The sequence below is a fragment of the Danio aesculapii genome, chromosome 21 (assembly GCF_903798145.1).
Source record: "Danio aesculapii chromosome 21, fDanAes4.1, whole genome shotgun sequence".
Classification (NCBI taxonomy): domain Eukaryota; kingdom Metazoa; phylum Chordata; class Actinopteri; order Cypriniformes; family Danionidae; genus Danio; species Danio aesculapii.
In genome coordinates this window covers 39,826,674-39,850,219 of record NC_079455.1, presented here as the reverse complement: position 1 = coordinate 39,850,219, position 23,546 = coordinate 39,826,674, and the positions used below count along the sequence as shown (strand labels likewise).

General features: G+C 37.8%; 1 protein-coding gene across 2 annotated transcripts in view; it reads left to right on the top strand.

The window, feature by feature from the left end:
* The window catches only part of shroom3 (shroom family member 3), a 135,509-nt gene that overhangs the window by 19,909 nt on the left and 92,054 nt on the right, over nucleotides 1-23,546 (top strand). The window contains exon 2 of one of the 2 annotated variants that reach the window (XM_056447195.1): nucleotides 10,096-10,250. In XM_056447195.1, the coding sequence (XP_056303170.1) occupies nucleotides 10,096-10,250 (155 nt within the window). Of the gene's footprint in view, nucleotides 1-10,095; nucleotides 10,251-20,413; nucleotides 20,589-23,546 lie in introns of those variants that run through there. The other variant, XM_056447197.1, reaches the window with a different exon arrangement.

The window sequence follows — 23,546 nt, the reverse complement described above, 5'->3', positions numbered from 1 at the left end:
GAGACGGGTTTTAACAGGAAGATGACAGACAATTGGGGACACTTTATAAATGAAGTTTGTTGTGCGTGAGATCTTGAAAAGAGCTTCCTGAAGGGTTTATTTTGTTCGGCTGTGATGTGTCTGCTGTTGAGGAATGCTAACAATAAACCAGAGGTCAAATCTTATTCTGTGGCACTGTAGATTTCGGTTGGTTATTCAGCCATGCGTGGTTTTATTGGCTGTTAATCATTTAGCTGCCACTTTTTCTTCTTTTGTTTTTCACTTTTTTTTTCCTCAATGGCTTGGAGTAGCTTGTGAAGCTGAATTATGATGTGAAATTGAAATGTCATGCATTTAGGTACACTGTAAAAAAATGTTGGGAAAACATGAAAGAATTAAGTCAACATTAGTTTTTATGAATTTAAGTAGATTGAACATCGCAAAAAACTTTAAGAATTGTGTTGTTTCAGCTTATTTTAAGTAAGCAGTTTAACCAAACAGAAAATGTTATTTTTTTTTAAAATGAAATAAGCATTTCTGGGCAAAAAATTCAACTTGTTTTTGGAATAACAGTTACATTTATGATTACAAAACGTCACCAAATGTAATTTGAGTGTTGACAAAGTTTGCATAAATATGAGTGTTGTTTTAGCATTCTGTATGGATTATTACCGTTTGCATTACTTTCCTGAATTAGTATTAAAGCTGACCTATTATGCCCCTATTATGGAGGTTTTTTTTTTAAATGTAGTACTAGGGCTGGGCGATATTGCAAAACAAAAAAAAAACAAACAAACAAAAAAAAAAAATCACGAATCATTCAATATCAATAATCATTGAATACATTTAGGAATATTACGATTTTTTTATTTCACCACTTTATTTTACTTTACCAACAGTACTAAGTTTAGTATGTTTTAATAGTCAAAAATAGAATTTTTATTTTATAATTATATATTTATAATTTTATATAATATATATATATATATATATATATATATATATATATATATATATATATATATATATATATATATATATATATATATATATAAAAATTCATTTTCTTTTTGGCTTAGTCCCTTTATTAATCTGGGGTTGCCACAGCGGAATGAACTGCCAACTTATCTAGCATTTGTTTTGTGCATTTGTTTTATGATACCCTTCCAGCTGCAACCCATCACTGGGAAACACATACACACTCGTACACTACGGACAATTTAGCCTACCCAATTCCCAATTCACCTGTACCACATGTCTATGGACTAAGGGGGAAACCGGAGCGCCCGGAGGAAACCCATGCAGGCCACTGTGTCACCCATATATATATATATATATATATATATATATATATATATATATATATATATATATATATATATATATATATATATATATATATATATATATAATTCTCTTTATAATAAAATAAACATAAGAATTAAAGAGACTCTTAACCTGATGAATAAAATGTTACAAATGGTGTGTGCAATGGTAAAGCGTAAATACTTAAAGGTGTCAATAATAATGATACAATAAACCTCAAACTCTGTAAACAAAACTAATTATGATAATCAAATCTGAGCTTTCAAGTAAAGGAACCAGCCATCATTTATCAAATACATACTGCTACATTACAAATTGTGAAGTTGAATGACTACATTACCACCTATGCTAAAAATCTTTCAAATAGGGAGCTAGTGGCTGGGATGCACAAGAAAAGAAACCAAAAAGCCACTCTGGCGACATCCTTACATACTTTTTTATGTACAATCTCTTCAATGCTGCTACACGGCACTCATTTTCTCAGAGCATAACAAATGGAGAAACCATTGCTGCTGCTCCGATGCAAATTTATGGAGAAAAGTGAAAAGCACTGCAGTGTTTGGGTGCTCTGTGTTTGTCTGAGGTAATTAGTCTGCCGTTCTTACTGAAAAGTGCATATTCCATACAAAGTGTGAAGCTGATCAAGGTGCGCTTGCAGCATTCAGAAAATTTCAGATGTTTTCAACTTGTGGCTGGAAATTGGGTGCAACATGTGTGCGTCGCTCCCATATGTGTGTCGTGCAAGTCGCGCGACTCCATTGGAAATGACAAACTTGCACCCTAAGCTTATTGGCCTTCCAAGGCATGCACTCAGCAGCCACATTTTAATAAAACTATAGCACATACCGAAACTTTTTTTTTTAAGCGATATTGAAAATGGTGCTCGATTAATAAATAGAAACCGATTTTATCGTCCAGCCCTATGCAGTACTTTAGGCAAAGCAGTCTTATGTTGTTTTTAATGGATGATTTTGTAAGTTTTTGACTGTTATTTCAATTTAATTTAAAGGACTTTCCCTTTCCCTTTCCCTAATTTAAAGTCTTTGCTGTCTCTAGAATGTGTCTGTAAAGTTTCAGCTCAAAATATCAATCAGAACATTTATTATACCCTGCTGAATATGCGATTTTTGGAGCAAAATTACATTTAGCCTATGCCTTAAAATTCAAACTTTGCCCCACCCACTATTCCCACATGTGTCTGTTTTTCCTGCTGCATCACATTAACAGCAGTCAGTGACAGTTCAATTCAGAGTCAAAATACAGAGTAAGATTATTTGACGTATTTGTTGTGGAGTTTATTCAAGTCTTTCTGCCATGATGAATCACACACAAATGCGGTTACAAAGTTCGCAGTACACACACATTCTCACAAGTTTAGTTTTGCACATCTAGTTGAGGCAAATAAAACAGGATATAAGTAAATATACACTGCTATATCCTTAGATGTAACCAGATTCCTGTTTGAAGCATCTTCTAACGCAACTTTGCTGAATCCAGCTGTTCTGAATTACTTATTGATTTTACTGTCTTTTTTTTTTCCAAATGTACTTTTTTTTTTTTACAAATCCTACTGCACTGATCCCGTTATGAGCTAGGATCGAACCGGTGACTCATTGTATGGGAGTCGCTTGATCCTTGCTCTAACAAGGAGGCTAAAGATTATGGCCTGAGTAACGTTTACCTGCATAGCACTTCGCTAGCTGGCCCGTTACACTCACCTCCCTAAACCTTACTCCCATCCCAGACAAGCCCCCATGTGTAACCTACCGGTCCTATTGCGCCCGTTCCGTTCTGAGCTGGGATTGAACCGGCAATTCTCTTTATGGGAGTCAGTTGCTCCAACAAGGAGACTAAAGACCATAGCTTCTAACATTTTTGCTAGAGCACCTTTTTATGTCAGAGGACGGAGGTTTACCTGCATAGCACTTCCCTTGCTGGCCTCCATTACACTCACCCCCCTAAACCTCACTCCTATGCCGGATGAGCCCCCACGTGTGAACCCACCGGTCCTACTGCACCCATCCCGTTCTGAGCTGGGATTGAACCTGCGATTCTCCACATGGGAGTCGGTTGCTCTAACAAGGAGGTTAAAATCTACGGCCTCTAGCATCAGTCGCTAGAGCACCTTTTGAGGTCAGAGAAGTGAGGTTTACCTGCATACCACTTCGCTAGCTGGCCTCTGTTACACTCAGCCTCCTAAACCTCACCCTCATGCTGGACGAGCCCCCATGTGTAATCCACCGGTCCTACTGCACCTATCCCATTCTGATCTGGGATTGTACCTGCGATTCTTTGCATGGGAGTCGGTTGCTCTAACAAGGAGGTTAAAGACCACGGTCTCTAGCGTCTGTTGCTAGAGCACCTTTTGAGGTCCAAGGAGGGATGTTTACCTGCATAGCATTTCACTAGCTGGCCTCTGTTGCACTCAGCCTCCTAAACCTCACTCCCAACTCTTTGTATGAGAGTCAGTGGGTCTGTCAAGGAGGCTAAAGACCATGGCCTTTTGAGGTCAGAGGTGTGAGGTTTACCTGCATAGCACTTCGCTAGCTGGCCTCCATTACACAAACATGCTGTGTTTTAATACATTTTAAACTTGTAAAACTCATTCTTGATGTTTGACAGTTGAACAGATCTTTTAATCCCAGTTTCTTTGCAAATCCTGTTCTGTGGACATGTTTATGCGCGTTACTATGGAGACATGTTATTATGCGACTGTCAATCAATTCGGTGAGCGGGGAGAACCGTACTCCCACATTACGTTGCGGTGAGCCTCAAAATCACTGGGATTTGGATCCTATTTTAACATCAGGAAATGAAAAAAAAAGAGACTTGTATTTCTATCAGTCCAATATGACTGTGGACACACTATACCTACACACAGTTCTCTCCAAACAGCTTACAAAAGTTGATTTTCATCATAGGTGCCCTTTCAATCAACATTTAAAAGCATACTAGTCCTAATTAGGTGTGACCCAAGAAATGAATCTGTACTCATGCAGCTGTTAAACAAACAAATTTTGAGTCACCTAATGCGCACATCCTGACAAAAACATTCAGTAGGAGCTTTGTAGATGCTGTAGTGTGACTTCCTGTTACATTCTAACTTCCTGTAAAGCTGCAGTGAAGCAACGTGTATCGTGAAAAGCGTAATGCAAATAAATATGACTTCACATTTAATTTAAGAGCTGTATTTTAATAAGAACAAGGAGCATGACAGAGCTAATGCAAATCCACTGACTCACTATTTGTGGTTTGAAGTATGCAAACAGATTTTGGGTTTTGAATACATCCATATTTTGTTTCTAATAAGTGCTCACAAAGACAGAAGTAGGAGTATTTCACAAAAGGATATATTTATTTTGGTTTTGTTTTGTTCCTTGTTGGTCCTGGAACGTATTCATTACTTTATTATTAATATTATTCATTCATTCATTTTCTCTTCGACTTGGTCCCTTTATTAATCAGTGGTCGCCACAGTGGAATGAACCGCTAACTTATCCAGCACATGTTTTACGCAGCGGATGCCCTTCCAGCCGCAACCCACCACTGGAAAAATTATTATTATAATTGTTTGAACTGACGTTTACATTTTCAAATGTAGTTGTCTTACATTACATTAGTTTGAAAAAGTTTAAGAATTAATTTAACTAGGTAATCATTTATTTTCATGTAAATTAGTTTTTTAAATTATTTCTTTTTTGTTTATTTATAAGTTTATTTTTGTTGATTTGTTTAAGTTTTAATTTATATTTATTTCAGTTATTTCAATGTAGTAAGCTTAATAGATTTAAGTTTTATAATAAAATTATATTTGCTGCTTGTTCAAACTAAATATTTATAATGAGCTGAATCAACAGAATTCTTAAGAGCCAATCACAGTCTTTTCTGTTGAGCTTGTGACCAATCATAGGTATTTAGGAACTTGCTCGACAACACTCAAAAAGCAAGCGGGATGATATTATGTTAGATTATTTGCTATAAATACTCATGTTGTTCTGTGCATGTACTTGTACATGATACATTTAGTATTTTCTTTGAGCAGGTCAAATTAAAGGTACAGTTTCCATATCTGATTGCTTGTAATGAAGGACAAAATTGCACTAAAAAAAAATATATATATAAATATATTTATAAACTATACATTTTAATACAATAATTCTTGTTCTGTGACGTAAAATATAAAATTGTGTATGGAAAGTATCATCAATGCACTGTGATGCATCGAAATATCGAATTGAACCGAATCGATGGCAGTCATAACCAATCTGAACCGTGAGACTAGTATAGGTTCACTCCTCTAGTAATAATCCCTAAATAATGGTAAAACAACACTCATATTTATGCAAACTTTGTCAACACTCAAAAAAAATCATAATCATAAATGTAACGGCTCTTCACCTAACAATACAATTTTAGTCCTAAAATGCTTATTTCACTCAAAACAAAATCACATTTTCTATTTGTTCAAACTACTTCTTTAAAATGAGCTGAAACAACACAATTCTTGAGTTTTTTTTGTGACAACTTAATTGTTTTATGTTCAATCCACTTCAATTTGTAAAAACAATTAACTTAATTGATTTGAGTTGGGATGACATGAAGGAACTATGTGGAACCCAGCATTTTTTACAGTGAGTTTTAATGTTAAAGTACATATGTTTTATAGTATATTTAAACATTTATTCACATTTATTAAATTAAAGAAACTATTTTAATAGTTTAGTGAACAGTAACATTATTTCTTGTTCCGGAAATAGATAAAGGGATAAATAGCATAAAATCAATGTATAATGTATTCACATTTACACTTCTTTGAACCAAATCACAATAATCCAGATAATTGCCAATAGAGACCACTGCCATTGTCATCCATAAATCCATTAGTTTCTAGCAAGTATTTTAGTGTCATACCACCATTTTTTTGTCACAGCCTATTGGAGATCCACTGTCAGGACAAATAATTAAAAAACACCCAGTACCTGCTTTCAGTAATCCAAGAAAAGAGTGCATTAACCGATCTTATCTACCCAATTCTGTCTTTCTTTGTCCGAGCTGAGATGCTACTTGGGATGTACAGAGCTTTCTTTGTGGTTGCAATATCTAAACATTGCATTTCCTGTGCATGAATGCTGCTCTTTGTGTTGTTTTGCAGCGGTGTAAAAGAGTGAATGGCCTCCTCTCAGGTGCACAATGGCTCAATATGTTGGTTTGGTGCTTTTAATCCACCTTTCTTTCCGCACATGACTGCATTTTAAATTATGGGTTGCACTTCCTGTTTGGAGAACTTCCATTCAAACGAACTGAAACAAACCACGGCGGGTATAAAGATAGTAAGGCTCCACCTGATTGGTCACATTTGGATAAACAACACACCTCATGACAACCTCAAAACATTATGCAATTTGGAGCGTGTCTCACACAGGTGAGTGGAGTTGACAAACCACCCGTAGATTCACACTCTCATCTTTCTGACACTTGCACCAGTTTTCGCACATTTTCACCAGACACTAACTTACAATCACACAGCATCTCTAAAATACAACCACACAATATCTCAATATAAGATAAACAAGCTTGCACTGACAACTTGAATTAAAAGGAAGTAAATATATATTGGGTGGGCTAATATTATAATGTCATGAATCAATATTTTAATTAGGGCTGCACGACTAAGCAAAAAAAGATCGCGATCTCGATTCGATCATACACACGATCTTAATTCTGCTTTTCTACGATTTAGCCAATTATACTTTCAAGGTCAGGAGAGAAGCGTAAAGGCGGTCGCACAAGTCTTTTCATTGTTTTACATACGCTGCTCAGCAACATGGACACCTCCAAATGGTGTTTAAAAAGTCCCATACTGTATTTATAAGGTATATTTCACCCAAAAATGTCATTTCTGTCTTGATGTAATCGCACATGAGTTGACGTACTGTTTTGCTGGATTTGTACTTTCACTTGGCGCCGCATCGCACACCTCCGCTGACTGCGCTTGCACCACGCGAAATGGACGAGGCTTTTATACTTGCCGCGTTCGCTGTTGTGATATTCTTTATAATGACAGGGGGCGGTCAAAAGAAACCCACCGTAAAACTTATTTATTTATTTATTTATTTTTAACAAATAATTTTTTATAAATTATTTAAATGATTTTAAGGATTTTTATAACCATTCAAAGATTTTTTTAATGCATCACTTGCTTTTGTTCATATCTCGGAAAGTTTTACCTTTTAAAGTTTAATAAAATGTCAATGACAACAGAACATGGGTTGCTCTACATATATATATATATATATATATATATATATATATATATATATATATATATATATATATATATTTTTTTTTTTTTTTTTTATTATTATGGCAGGAATAAAGGAAATAATTGTCCAACATTCCTGACCATTATCACCAATAAAGCCTAGAAAAACATGGCATCAGTATATTGTAAAGCGACAGGTTCAAATATTCTTTTCCAGTTATCAAAGAAATTATTTGTTAATTTTATTTTTGTAACTATTAAATTGTTTTAAATTCAAAAATGTAATATATACATCAGTGTAAATCCTATAAATGTTTGAAAAACATATTTCTGTAATTGTGTACCTGGGTCTCCTCTTTTGATTCTAACAAACTTATCCCTCAGGTTTTTCTTTTTAACAAAAACGCTCCTCCTTTCCCACAGCTGTTGCAATTTCTAGCCAAAATTATTGATCATCTGGTTAGCTCTATGATTCATTCATTCATTTTCTTTTCGGCTTAGTCCCTTTATTAATCTGGGGTCGCCACAGCGGAATGAACCGCCAACTTATCCAGCACTTGTTTTACGCAGCGGACGCCCCTTCCAGCTGCAACCCATCTCTGGGAAGCATCCACACACACTCATTCACACTCATACACTACGGACAATTTAGCCTACCCAATTCACCTGTACCGCATGTCTTTGAACTGTGGGGGACACCGGAACACCCGGAGGAAACCCATGCGAACGCAGGGAGAACATGCAAACTCCACACAGAAATGCCAACTGACCCAGCCGAGGCTCGAACCAGCGACCTTCTTGGTCGACAGCACTACCTACTGCGTCGCCTAGCTCTATGATCACAAATCATAAATATGTCTGTACAGTCATACCCGTTTACAGTCATACCCGTCAAAATCTCTTCAAAGTGTTTCATATTCAACTCAAATCAAACGCGGCGCGCACGGTTCGATCGAGTCTCAAAAAAAATCATGTGCTCCGCCGACCGAAATCATGTCGCGCACACCCAAAGCGAACTTCCGCAAACACAGCAATGATGTCACATTCGCTGCACGCATGGATATATATATATTATAATATCCTAATATCAGATGGCCAGAAAGTGATTCGTTATTGGTGTCTGTGATGCAGCAAGCCCAGAGACTGCTGTGTACACCATGATTTCATATATAATTCACTTTAATGTGTGACTAAAAAGTGGTCATAAACGAATATTTTCTCAATTCAAGTGAGCAGCGTCTTGGACCCAGAAACAGTATTCCATACGTCACGACTTAATTGGATACCCACGAGCAAAATTTACCCCGTGGCGGCTCTAGTGTGAAAAGTTCATGAATCAATTTAGAGAAATTTAAGGCCCTTAAAAAAAAGTGTTCAAAAGTCCTGAATGCTATTATACAAGGTGTTCAATTTTGGTATCATTTTTGATTGTACATTGTATAACAGCATGCTAAAGTTTGCCTGAATTTTACTGCAGTAACAAAGACAACACCATTATTTCTGCAGTTCCACAGGTGCCCCTGCTGAATTAGCTTTTTTATTCAGTATATGAATAATTTTTTTAGTTTAGGATTCGTTTCTTACAATCAGTATTTAGTAAATAGACTTATTTAAATATAAGTTAGAATGTCGCCAATGCTAGGTATCGAATTTCAGTCTCTATTTCCTGTATTTAACCCAGTATTATCAAGATATTGAGCTTTTTGAAGAATTATAAGCCCTCCTGTATATTTTTCCCCCAATTTCTGTTTAACGGAAAGAACACATTTATAATCAAAATGTTAATAATTAATTTCTAATAACCGATTTCTTTTATCTTTGCCATGATGACAGTACAGATTATTTGACTACAGATTTTTCAAGATACTAGTATTGCATACTAGTATTAGTAATTGCATAATGATGGTTTGTTCTGGGAGGGCTGATAATATTGACTATAAAATGTTTTTTAAAAAATGTAAAACTGCTTTTATTCTAGCCGTAATAAATCAAATAAGAAGAAAAAATATTATAGGAAATACTGTAAAAAATTCCTCACTCTTTAAAACATCATTTGGGATATATTTGAAAAAGATTAACAGGAAGACTAATAATTTTGACATCCCTACTGTCGAATATATTGCAGTAGAGTTATCTGTGGTCTACCAAAAGTAATTTATTAATCCTAATAGGTTGCTAATTTTAATATTTGATGGATGAACTGTGAGTAATGATATTTTTCATTCACTCACTGATTGTTTACAGTTTATCAGAACTTCAATAATTTATGCAAAGCATCATGGGGTGTTGGAAAAAGCTATATAATGCGGGTCTCCCATCCTCCGTTTGACCAGGACCAAAGATTGTGCAAAATATTAGTGTCTGGAGACTCTGAATGTGTAGGCGAAAAGGTCCAAAGAAAACATTCTCTGAATTCTGGGCGGGTTTGCACTGGGGGCTCATGCATGTGTTTTTGATTTTACTTATAGAGCCGCACAAAAAGCGAGTGCTTACGGCCAGTGTGTGTGTGTTTTTTTAACGTCCCACAGGTGGAGGGCGGCGGGAAAGCATCTCTGCTCCAGCACCCCCTACAGGCGGGAGATCTAGTGGTCGTAATTAATGAGGTGGAGCTGAGCGGATGGAGGCAGGAGGCCATATCACTTGTTAAAGGATCTTATAAAACACTACGGCTCACGGTGCGAAGGTAAGACGGAAAGGTTTTCACTTCAGTCCCATGATGCTCTGGGTTGAGTTTTTTAATGTAGACTTCTATTCTGAAATTTGGGAAAATTGTGAACATAGGATTATTGTGAAATAAACCCATCTCTAGGGTTCACAGAGAATGATCCGACAAAGAGAAAATATCTAGTGAGCGGCAGTTCTGTGGGTGCAAATGCCTTGTTGATGCCAGAGGTCAAAGGAGAATGACCAGATTGGTTCCAGCTGAAAGAGAGGTGTGGGGGAAATTTTCTTGGCACACTTTAGCCCCATTCAAGAGTTCACACTTAGCTGATTATTGATTATAAAGCTTGTTTGGCATGCTGTCCCAGGAGAGAGCCCTGATCTCATAAGATCCTCGAGCCCGGGATTCCCTCTCGTTGCAAGGCGAGAGGGAGTTTGAGCTCAGGAAGACCTCGAGAGCTTCCCTGCTGTAGAAGCAAATGAACAGATAGTGATTGCTCTTAAGAGATAACTACTTACTAAGAGCATGTCTATGGTGCTGATTTGGATTAGTCAATTAACGGTTTTTGAACGGTGGGTAGGAAACCGGGGACCCAGAGGAAACCCACACGATCACAGGGAGAAGGTGCAAACTCCACACAGAAATGTCGGCTGGTTTGGTAATGACCAGAACCAAAGACGTTCTAGCTGTGAGGCAACAGTGCTAACCACTGGGCCACCGTGCCACCCATCTAAGCAAGAAGGAGTAGGGGTGGAAGGGGGGATTTTAAAAACGAAGATGACTGTGGTATGAAACCTAGGGCATTTATAGTGGCTTAGGAGTCATCTGATTGGTGAATCATATATTGGATAATACGGGGCCAGCAAGAAAAAACTCATAAGCACGTGATCCTCTCGAAATTAGTTCACTTAGTACCAATTGAGCATCGTGTCAACGCCACAGACTGGTTTCTTGAACATGACAATGAGTTCACTGTACTCAACTGGTCTCCACAGTCACCAGATCTCAATCCAATCGAGCACCTTTGGGATGTGGTAGAACGGGAGATTTGCATAACGGATGTGCAGCTGCTTTCATGTCAATATGGAGCAAAATCTCTGAGGAATATTTCCAGAACCTTGTTGAGTCTATACCACGAGGGATTAAAGCAGTTCTGAAGGCAAAAGGGGGTTTAACCCGGTACTAGTAATGTGTACCTAATAAAGTGGCCGGTGAGTGTATATCGCAGCAAAACAAATATTGCGATGTCAGAGTTTTCCAATATCGTGCAGCCCTATATAAGAATACATGTATTTATACAACACCCATATAAATGTTTATACAATACACACACATTTATTATTATTAGTGTCATTCAGCTTTTTTTCTGCTATTCATGCTTAGTCATGGTGATGACAGTGTGATTTCTGTAAAAGAAATGCAACATTGTATAGTATAAATGAGTATAAACAGTTTTAGATATTTTAATTTCAGTTTGTATGCAATCATGCTTTAGTCTCACAGTCCAAACACAGAACAAGCCTGCCACTGGCTTTATCAAAATGACTGCAGCCCAGTGGACATGTTTACCTCTGCTAAAAATAGAAAACACTTTCCTATTGATAAAAGCACACATACAGGTCTAATGCTGTCATAGTCTTTGCTGCAATTAGATCTCTGCCCTGCTAACCCCTTAAAAGCATGAGGTGTGTTTTAAAAGCACATGTGAATGACACACGATACACACCTGAAGTACGGGTGAAACTGGCAGGTGTGTAAGGCCTGCACTATATATTGCAAAATAATCGTTATCGCTATAATAGTCTATGCAATATACAGTTAAAGTCGGAATTATTAACCCTCCAGAATTATTAGCCCCTCTGTATATATTTTTTCCTATTTTCTGTTCAATGGAAAGAATTCATTTTCAACCCATTTTAAACATAATAGTTTTAATAACTCATTTCTAATAACTGATTTATTTTATCTTTGCCATGATGACAGTAAATAATATTTGACTAGATATTATTCAAGACACTTCTACACAGCTTAAAGTCACATTTAAAGGATTAACTAGAGTAATTAGGCAAATCATTGTGTAATGATGGTTTATTCTGTAGACAATACAGAAAAATACAGCTTAAAGGGGCTAATATTTTTCACCTTAAAAGGTTTTTTAAAAAACTAAGAACTGCTTTTATTCTAGCTGAAATAAAGCAAATGAGACTTTCTCCAGAAGAAAAAATATTATAGGAAATACTAAGAAAAAAAATCCTTCCTCTGTTAAACATAATTAGGGAAATATGTGAAAAAGAAAACAAAAATTCACTGGAGGGCGAATAATTTGGACTTCAGCTGTACATATCGCAGACATGTTTGATAAATTACATTTATTTTATGCATTGGTTATCTAAATTTGACCAATCAGATGGGGCCTTGCTATCTTCATCGCTGCCTTCCCAGTATTTGCTGTTCTTAGTAAGGTTAGGGGCAGCCCAAATGTAAACCCAGAGCTGAAAATAAACACTAATGGCGGAAGTCGAGACGAGAGGGGAAAATGAACAACAGCCGATCAGAGTCAGAATTTCTGCTGAGAATTTCTGTTTTCACTCATTCATAGTGTTTTAAATAAATGTTTACACCTTGACACAGTTTTTTAGTTAAAATTAAAATTAATAAAATCTGAAAAATAGCTTTTACCTGTTTATTTCAATAACATTATATTAATTATTTTAAAAATATTGATTTTTTTCTGGCGGCACAGTGGCTCAGTGGTTAGCACTGTCCTCTCACAGCAAGAAGGTCACTGGTTCGAGTCCCCTGCCAGTTTGCATTTCTGTGTGAAGTTTGCATGTTCGCCCTGTGTTGGCATGGGTTTCCTCCGGGTGCTCAAGTTTCCCCCACAGTCCAAAGACATGCGCTATAGGTGAATTGAAACTAAATTGTTCCTAGTGTGTGTGTGTGTGTGTGTGAATGAGTGTGTATGGGTGTTTCCTAATACTGGATTGCGGCTGTAAAGCCCAGATGCTTTAAACTCACTTCAAATGTGTACACGGGCCTTAAAAAACACATGCAATTCAGAAACGTTCACTTTGTTAAACTGAAATGGCTCCAAAGTTCTGAACTACCTGGTCAACTATAGTCCTCACTCCACATTGCACATCCAGCGATATGAATATTGCAGCTTCACACATTGCAATATTGTTGCTCAAACGATATTTCGTGCAGCCCTAGTTATCGCAATGCAGGTATGTACCAAAAAATTTGAATATCGATGGAAAGTCCATTTATTTCACTAATTTGTTTCAAAAAGTGAAACTTGTGTGTTATATTAGTTCACTACACACAAAGTGAAATATTTCAAGCCTTCGTTTATTTCAATTTGAATGGTTAAGGATTAAAGATGAAAAAACCCAAATCCAATATTTCTCAAAATTAGAATATTTCATGTGACCAATAACAAAAGGATCTTAAACACATGTTGGCCTTCTAAAAAGTGTGTTAATGTACTGTATAATGTCCTCAGTGCTTTGTCAGGCCTTCTTTAGCGCAAATTACAGCATCAAGGCGCTGTGGCATGGAGGCGATCAGCCTTTGACACAGTTGAGGTATTATGGTAGTCCAAGTTGCTTTGATATCAGCCTTCAGCTCGTCTGAATTTCAGGGTCTCTGTTCCCTCATCTTCCTCTTGACAATAGCCCATAGATTTGCAGTAGGGTTTTAGGCAGGTGAGTTTTCTGGCCAAGAACACAGATACCATGGTCTTTAAACCAGGTACTGATAGCTTTGGCACTGTGCCGTTTCCATGTCCTCCAGGAAAATAAAATCATCTCCACAAAGCTTGTCGGCAGCAGGAAGTGCTCTAAAATGTCCTGGTATAGAGCTGCGCTGACTGTGGACTTGATAAAAGACAATAGACCCACGCCAGCAATATGACATGGCTCTCCATACCATCACTGATTCTGGAAACTTCACACTGGATCTTCAGCAGCTTCACTTTTGTGTCTCTCTGCTCTTCCTCCAGACTCTGGGATCTTGATTTCCAAATGAAATACAACTGAAAAGAGGACTTGGGACCACTGCAAAACAGACCAGTACTTTTTTTTTTCTTTAGCCCAGCACAAAGGCTACAAGCGTTGTTTTTGGTTCAGGAGTGGCTTGGCACATGGAATTCTACAGCTGTAGCCCATGTCATGCAGACATCTGTATGTGGTGGTTCTTGATGCTCTGACACCAGCCTCAGTCGTCATTGCTTGACAATCCCCTCGAGGCTGCGGTCATACCTGTGCACCCTTTCCAGCCACATTTTCCCCTTCCTCTTAACACTCCATTAATATACCTAGAAACTGCACTCAGAGAGCATCCAGTTTCTTTTGCAATTGCCTTTTGAGATTTTCCACCTTATGGAGTGTTCCAGTAATGGTCTTCTGCACAATCGTCAAGTCAGAAGTCTTCCCCATGATTTTGAAGCCTACCAAGCAAGAATAAAAGGCCCAATCCCAATTTTACCCCTTAGCTCTTTCCCTTACCCCTACCCCTCGTTTTGCGCATTCCTGTGAAGGGGTACGGGTGTCCCAATTCTCTTTAGCTTGAAGGCGTAGGGCTAAGGGGAAGAGCTAGATCTTCAAACTAAGATTTTTTAGGACCACACTTGAAACAAAGGGGTGAGAAAATTTCCCAGAATACTCCGGCCACAACGGCAGCATAGCTGCATCCGGAAGTAAAGAGATCCACAAATTAGTAATTTTTGTCATTATTACAAAACAAGCATGTTTTAATATATTCATAACCGCGAAACAGTAAAAAACTGTAAAATAAAAACCACAAAATTTTGCGATCTATAATCCCTAATAATAACTCCTGTACAGCAGTCCCACAACATTCTGTCACTCGATGACACTCAAATACCCTGTCAGAAAAGTGGCTGGAAATGAGCTTTTTACAGTGTCTGCTATAATGTTAATGTTGTTTTTGGTGTGTTTACATGGATGAATATGGCCACAGTGTAAATGCGCAGTATAGTTACGAGCTTATCATAACATAATATATGACTTATGTGATTTCCTGAAGATAAATACCAATAAATAACTCAACTGGAATAACTACAGCAGTCGCCATCGTCTGATCTCACATGAAGCAAGAGCTCACGATGACATATGATGATGTGTGCAGGTGCTGTAGTGGTGTCCCATTTCTTAGGGCTAAATTTTGAAGCCCTTCCCCTTCACACTCGAATTTAAGGGGCCAAGAGGAAGGGGAAGGGGAAGGGGTACAAAAATAGAATTGAGATTGGGCCTAATACAATTTCAAGGCTTTGCATTATTTATCAGACTAGACTAAGACACTGGGAGCCTACAATGTTGAACTTTGTCATGATATTCTAATTTTGTGAAATACTAGATTTGGTTTTTTCATCTTTAATCCTTAATCATTCAAATTAAAATAAACGAAGGCTTGAAATATTTCACTTTGTGTGTAGTGAACTAATATAACACACAAGAAACAAATTATTGAAATAAATAGATTTTCCATCGATATTCAAATTTTTTGGCACACACCTGTACTCAACAACAATATTGCATATTTTCCCAAGTATCATGCAGCCATACAGGTGTGGATCTGTGACAGGTGGAATGTAAATGTTTGAAAAGGCCATTAGGGGGCAGTACTGAACACAGTTATTCTCCTGAGAGTCTCACATACACATGCGCGCATGCACACATGCAGATATAGGTTACAGCGTACTGGCATGACTGACGACACAAAGACGCCTGTGTTCTCAGAGGAGTGAGAAATGCCGTGTGGTTTATAAAATAGCATGTGTTGTGGTTTCAGTGCCGGTACACAATGATCAGTATTAGTTAAAGGGACAGTTCACCCAAAAATGAACATTCTGTCATTATTTACACACCCTTTTAAACCCTTATGAGCTTCTTTCTTCTGCTGAACACAAGGAAGGCTGGAAACCAGTACTTCCGTTGTTTTTTTCTAACATGGATGTTAATGGTTACATGTTTTCAGCTTTCTTCAAAATATCTTTTGTGCTAAAGACAAAAATGAAACTCATAAAGATTTGGAATCACTTGAGGGTGACTAAATAGGAAATGTCTTACAAAATCTCTCAATTTTTTCATCCCCAATTCTGACCATTGTATACACTCACCGGCCACTTTATTAGATACACCTTACAGGATGGATCCATGCTTTCATGGTGTTGACGCCAAATTATGATCATACTGTACCATCCGAATGTCATAGCAGAAATGGAGACTCATCAGACCAGGCAACGTTTTCCCAATCTTCTATTGTCCAATTTTGGTGAGCCTGTGTGAATCGTAGCCTCAGTTTCCTGTTCTTAGCTGACAGGAGTGGCACCCGGTGTGGTCTTCTGCTGCTGTAGCCCATCCGCCTCAAGGTTGAACATGTTGTGTGTTCACAGATGCTCTTCTGCAGACCTCAGTTGTAACGAGTGGTTATTTGAGTTACTGTTGCCTTTCTATCAGCTGGAACCAGTCTGGCCATTCTCCTCTGACCTCTGGCATCAACAAGGCATTTGCACCCACAGAACTGCCGCTCACTGGATATTTCATATTTTTTTGGTCATTCTCTGTAAATCCTAGAGATGGTTGTGCATCACTTAAATCCCCTTTCTTCCCCATTCTGATGCTCAGTTTGAACTGCAGCAGACCGTCTTGACCATGTCTGCTGATTAGAAATTTGCATTAAGCAGTGGAACAGGTGTACCTAATAAAGTGGCCGGTAAATGTAGTTTATAATGTAATTCAGAGTTTGCAACTATGGTTTTTGTTTCGCAATTTTAATTACATCTCACAATTCATACTTCTTGCACTTTTTTTTATAAATACTAAGTAAATGTTCATTTTTGGGTGCACTATCACTTTAAAGAGCGTGGCGCTTCTGAAGAAATGATAGTTTGCATTGCAAATGTATGATTCACAGATGATTGTGTAAGACTGTAATACTTCCTGGGCTAAATGTGATTTGTGATCTGATTATTTTTGTTTTTTGAAGCGTAAGCAAGCATAAGGAAGCGTTATGTCTGCAGAATAAAAGTTAGTGGGAGATTTTTTTTTAATGGACACAAGGACAAGTAAATGAGGACAGACAAATTTAACTGAATGCATGTGCATAACCAGACACTGAAAATGCATTGAAATTAGGGATGTCCAGATCAGATCGCGTGATCAGAAATCAGACCCGATCGGAATCAGACATTATCTCCCAATCAGGACTTGAATATATATGTATGTTTTATTTTGTGACACATCTAAAGTTATGCGGTGGCACAGAGTTAGATCTCTTTCTTGTCTTCACACATAAACGCAACGCATTAGCATAAACGCCCAGATTAATGGAGGGACTAAGCCGAAAAGAAAATGAATGAATGAATATCTCTGACTTATTTCAGCAATATTTTACATCAAAACTTATTCAAACTGTTAGAGTAGATACTTAACTCGCATTTAATATTGTTTCAACATGTAATTATTCACACATTTATACATTTTATTTAAAGTAAACACTAAATTCCAATAGGAATGACTGGATATACAGAAATAGACTTTAATTTGTCATGTAATTTCCTTATTTTGAGTGCGAGTGTATGGCTTGGCCGACAATGACATCAAGCACTGTGATTTACACAGTGAGGTGCTCACACACACTCACACAAGGCCCCTCTCAGCCCGGATAATGCTCTTATAATGGACGGCATTGTGTCACACCTGGTTGTGTGAGGACGGCGCTGGTGTCACGTTCACTCAGACTGACCCCAGATCAGAGGTGAAGGAACATGCAGAAATACGAAAAGAGAAGGATTGTCGTTCCCAGATACTGAGAGAGAAAGATGGAAACAAGATCAGATATTAATCGCCGAGCTATAATCTGATGGGCTGCCTTTATACAATTTCCGAAGTCAGAGTGAACAGGTGTTTTTTTGTCTGTGTGTGTGTTAGTTTTAGGTTCAATTCAGGATTCGCCTAAATATGAAACGTTTGTATTAATGCTTATTTAATGTTTTTATTAGGGTAGGCCTGTCACAATAATCAATATATCAACTTATCGCACAACGCATGAAAATAAGTATGGGTTGGCCCTCTTTTGCCTTCAGAACTGCTTTAAACCTTCGTGGCATAGATTCAACAAGGTACTGGAAATATTTCTCAGAGATTTTGGTCCATATTGACATGATAGCATCACACACTTGAAGCAGATTTGTCGGCTGCACATCCATGATGTGAATCTCCTGTTCCACCACATCCCAAAGGTGCTCTATTGGATTGAAATCTGGTGACTGTGGAGGCCATTTGAGTACAGGGAACTCATTATCATGTACAAGAAACCAGTCTGAGATGATTCACGCTTTATGACATGGTGTGTTATCCTGCTGGAAGTAGCCATCAGAAGATGAGTACACTGTGGTCATAAAGTGATGGACCTGGTCAGCAACGATACTCAGGTAGGCTGTGGCATTGAATGCTCAATTGGTACTAATGGTCCCAAAGTGTGCCAAAAATATCCCCCACACCATTACACCACCACCACTAGCCTGAACCATTGATTAAAGGAATGCTTTCATGTTGTTGACGCCAAATTCTGACCCGACCATCTGAATGTTGCAGCAGAAATCGAGACTCATCAGACCAGGCAACGTTTTTCCAATCTTTTATTGTCCAATTTTGGTGAGCCTGTGTGAATTGTAGCCTCAGTTTCCTGTTCTTAGCTGACAGGAGTGGCACCCGGTGAAGTCTTCTGCTGCTGTAGCCCATCTGCCTCAAGGTTGAACATGTTGTGTGTTCAGAGATGCTCTTCTGCAGACCTCGGTTGTAACATGTGGTTATTTGAGTTACTGTTGCCTTTCTATCAGCTGGAACCAGTCTGGCCATTCTCCTCTGACCTCTGGAATCAACAAGGCATTTGCACCCACAGAACTGCCGCTCACTGCATATTTTCTCTTTTTCGGACCACTCTCCGTAAACCCTAGAGATGGTTGTGCGTGAAAATCCCAGTAGATCAACAGTTTCTGAAATGCTCAGAGCAGCCCGTCGCGCACCAACAACCACGTTCAAAGTCACTTAAATCCCCTTTCTTTGCCATTCTGATGCTCGGTTTGAACTGCAGCAGATCATCTTGACCATGTCTAAATGCATTGCGTTGCTGCCATGTCATTGGTTGATTAGAAATTTGCGTTAACCAGCAGTTGGACAGATGTATCTAATAAATTGGCCAGTGAGTATATATATCACCCATACATAAAAACCAATTCTAGCAACATTTTAGCTGATTGCACAACCTCTCTATCACTATTGGAGGTTAAAAATATGGTTAAAAAACGCAGTTTACTTTAAATTACTATAGTATGTTTTTAATGTCAGTGTCTAACAACTGAAAATAGATCTGCTAGCAGATATCGCAGCCTCTGTTTCTTTTCGCCTTGCATTTTTTTGTTAACATTTATTATGTTTAGGACATACATCCTTAAGCGTTGTGTAATAAATGCTAACGTTAAAAACACTTGCACTCACCAAAGATACATGTACATTATTTACATGTTTTTGATACATTTTCAGGATTCTCTGCTGAAAACAAAGCTCAAACACACTCTTGATTTCAGCAGAAATATTTTGTATTGTCATAAAAGTCCCTACAGTCACTTTTAGATCAATCTAACGCGTCTATGCTAACTAAAAATGATCATCTATATACAAATTTTCTACTGATGTCAAATTTTTTGACCGATGCTGCATACAAAATACACATTATTATCATCAGGACGCCTCAGCGGTGAAACGCAGTCTAGTGAAGGAGGATGTTGATTTACATATGAGTCCAGAGGTCAATCGTTGGTGGGACGGAGGGAAAGAAAGCACAAAGACACACACACACACACTTATTCTCAGGACTCCAGGTTTCCTTTTTTCAGTGTTGACTTTACTAAGCCTCGTGTGATCTCTGTTGAGCCTCAAAGAAAGACCCAACAAACCCGTCTTAGCCTCATCGACAGGCCCGGCAACGGTCGCCGTGTGCCCTATGACATCATCGGCTCGCCATTCGGGAAGAGTTATACAAGAGAGGACTTAGGACTGTGTGTTTAAGGAGGAGGGTTTTGGAGAGCGTCAGTAAAATCGCACATGTTGAAGTGATGATGTGCATCTGAAACAGTTTTCCAAGCGCACTTCATGACTGCCTTTGGGTCTGAATGAAAATGGAGATCTTTCGTTTGGTCCGGCGGAAGCGAGCCTAAAGCCTCTTACTGCTGATTAACAAGTTTTCAGGGCGTTCGTTCAAGCTCATGTGAATGCTTGGAGAGATCAGGTCAGATTAGATGAAGGATTCTGAGGCGTTTGCTGAATCAGACAGGTATGTAAAACGCATGGCAGAAATAGTCAATTGGTTCATGTGCATTTGCTTGGGTTTTTTATGCAAATTGTGTTTATGGTCCAAGTGAAAGTGTTATGCGCAGATGTTGATCTTTCCTTGAAGTGAATTGTTTAACTGTTTTCCCAAATGTATTTTTGTGTCAGCATGTTTTAGCTTTGTTTTTCAAATGCATGTTAAGCGCTCTGAGATGCGACTTTAAAAGGCGCTACACTGTAAAAAATGCTGAGTTCCACATAATCGATTTGTGTTGGGGCAACATGAAGGAATTTTGTTTACTTATTAGTTTTTCACATTTAAGTGGATTGAACATAAAACATACAAATCGTCAGTTAAAGAAACTTAAGAATTGCGTTGTTTCATCTCATTTCAAGAGTTAGCTGATGATTGATTATAAAGCTTGTTTGGCATGCTGTCCCGGGAGAGAGCCCTGAGCTCATAAGATCCTCGAGCACAGGGCTTCCTCCCGTTTGCAAGGCGAGAGGGGAGTTTGAGCTCAGGTAGACCCAGCCTGATCTCACGAGAAAACGTAAGTATTTTACGTTTTGTCAGTTTAGTGGCTAATTCGTACGAGTTCAGTCATACGAAATTGTATGATTTTAAAAAGGAGGCGTGGCACCTAACCCCAGCCCTAAACCCAACCGTCATTGCGGAATGAGCAAATCGTACTATATTGTACGAATTAGATCGTACGAATTCATACGAATTAGCCACTAAATCAAAAAGTTACGAATTGCCCTGAGATTGTGTTGGTAGACCTCGAGAACTCCCCTGCTGTAGTAGCTAATGAACAGATAGTGATAGCTCTTAGGAGATAACTACTTACCAGGAGCATGTCTATGGCACCGATTTGGATTAGTCAATTAACTTAAGTTGCATGTTTTTGGACGGTGGGAGGAACCGGGGAACTCGGGGAAAACCCACGTGAGCACGGGGAGAACATGTAAACTCCGCAGAAAAGTTGGCTGGCTTGGTAAGGACTAGAACCTGTGACGTTCTTGCTGTGAGGCAACAGTGCTAACTATGGAACTTAGAGTATTTATAGTGGCTTAGGAATCGACTGATTGGTGAATTATAAATTGAACAATGCAGGATCTGGCAAGCAACAATAAGCACGTGATCCTCTCAAAATTTGTTTATATAATTATAAATGTAAGTAACTTGAACAAACGCCATTATTTTAAGTGTATATAAAATAAAAGTTAATTAACCTCTTAAAGTTAAGTGCTTTTTTTGGGGTTTCCGCCTGGATTTGGCCTACCCAAATTCAAAAGCTTCCCAAATCCACATGCAGTTTGGCATCAACTTAAAGAAAACCTTTTGGATTTTCATTAAGCACTGTTGAAAGTGATTTTAAAAATTGTAGATGTTGTCTGTTTTATAATAAACTCCTGCAAAAAAGCAGCGCTTTTTTTTTTTTTTTTGTAAGCTCAAATTTGAAAGTGTACCTTTTAGGTTCTGTGTGGTCTAGGTTGCTGTAATTAATTTTGTTGGTTCCTGCATTTGATAAAAGAAAGATGTCTCTATCAAAATCTATGCAAAAGGTATTCTATTCCAACTGATGAGAAAACGGAACCACTTTTAGGGGTATTGGGCCAGTACAGACCTTTAAAATGTAAAGAATGCTTAAGTAAAGGATGTCACACACCTGGTACTGGGTATGCAGAGTTTATCATTTATATACAGGGCTTGATATTAACTTTTTTTGATTATCAGCCACTGTAAATAGTAGTTTTTTGAACATCACAAGCCAAATATATTTTATATGCATAAATATGACATTGACATGCTAAATCTTTAATTTTGTGTTATTTTTACATGCCTTCTCGCCATTTCACTTTTATGTGTGTTGTGTATGAGCTTGCTTAATGAGCATGAGCAAATGGGTTGTGGTTTCATAGTGTCGAATTGCAATTAGTTTTCATTTTACAGGACTTTTCAGGGCTCAACACTAAGAATTTACCTTTTTTTTTTCTCTAGCCACATCAAAAATTAAAAAAAGAAATGATTCTTAGCCCAAAATAACTAAGCAAGAGAAAGCAGGTGAGATACATACCATGTGCGATAATGAAAGGATGATCATGTGCACACAGTTAACATTAGGCCCGTTAATATTTCATTCAAACAATGGTTAAAGCGAAAGCAATTGCTGCTGCTTAAAAAAAGACAAAAAAAAAAATCTGGAGCTCTGGAGAGCAGCAGTACTGGGGGTGCATGAGCGTCACTTTTTGTCAAGTTAATTTCAAAGAAAACCAATCACACCAGTTGCATTTCCAGGACAAACTATACCACATATGATTTCTTTTAACAAGGCCATGAAAATTGCATAAAAATTGATGTTTAAAAGGTACCCGACAAGCTTTAAAGTCCCTTTTAGCCGCTTTCAAGACAAAAAAGTTGTGACTGGGATATTACTGGTGCACTGGGCGCTCACTTTTGCTGCTTGTTCAAAGTACTTATTTAAATGAGTTAAAACAACACAGTTCTTATATTTGGGGGGGGGGGGGTGTAGTTTTTTATGTTCGATTCACTTAAATTTGTAAAAACCATTAAGTTAACTTAATCGATTTCTGTTTGGACAACAAAAAGGACATTTTTACAGTGAACAAAAATAGGATCTTTAGTTTATTTTTACTACAGACCTTTTTCAGGTATGTAACCAAAACGTCAACAAGACATTTGAACAATGCAACCAAAACGGCTATTTTTTACTATTTTATTTTGCCAAATTGTATAGCCCTTAGTTTTTAAAGACTGTAGCACTCTATAGATAGTCAACATGGAAACAATGACACTCTTCAACTTGAAGTATCAACTTCATCAAAGAAGCTTCTCCTAAATTACCGGAGACGTAAATACAGACAAGAGTCAATTACTGACATCTATTAAGAGTGCAGAGCTATAACACTAATGTGGATAGCACAGCTCTGTTGGAAATCG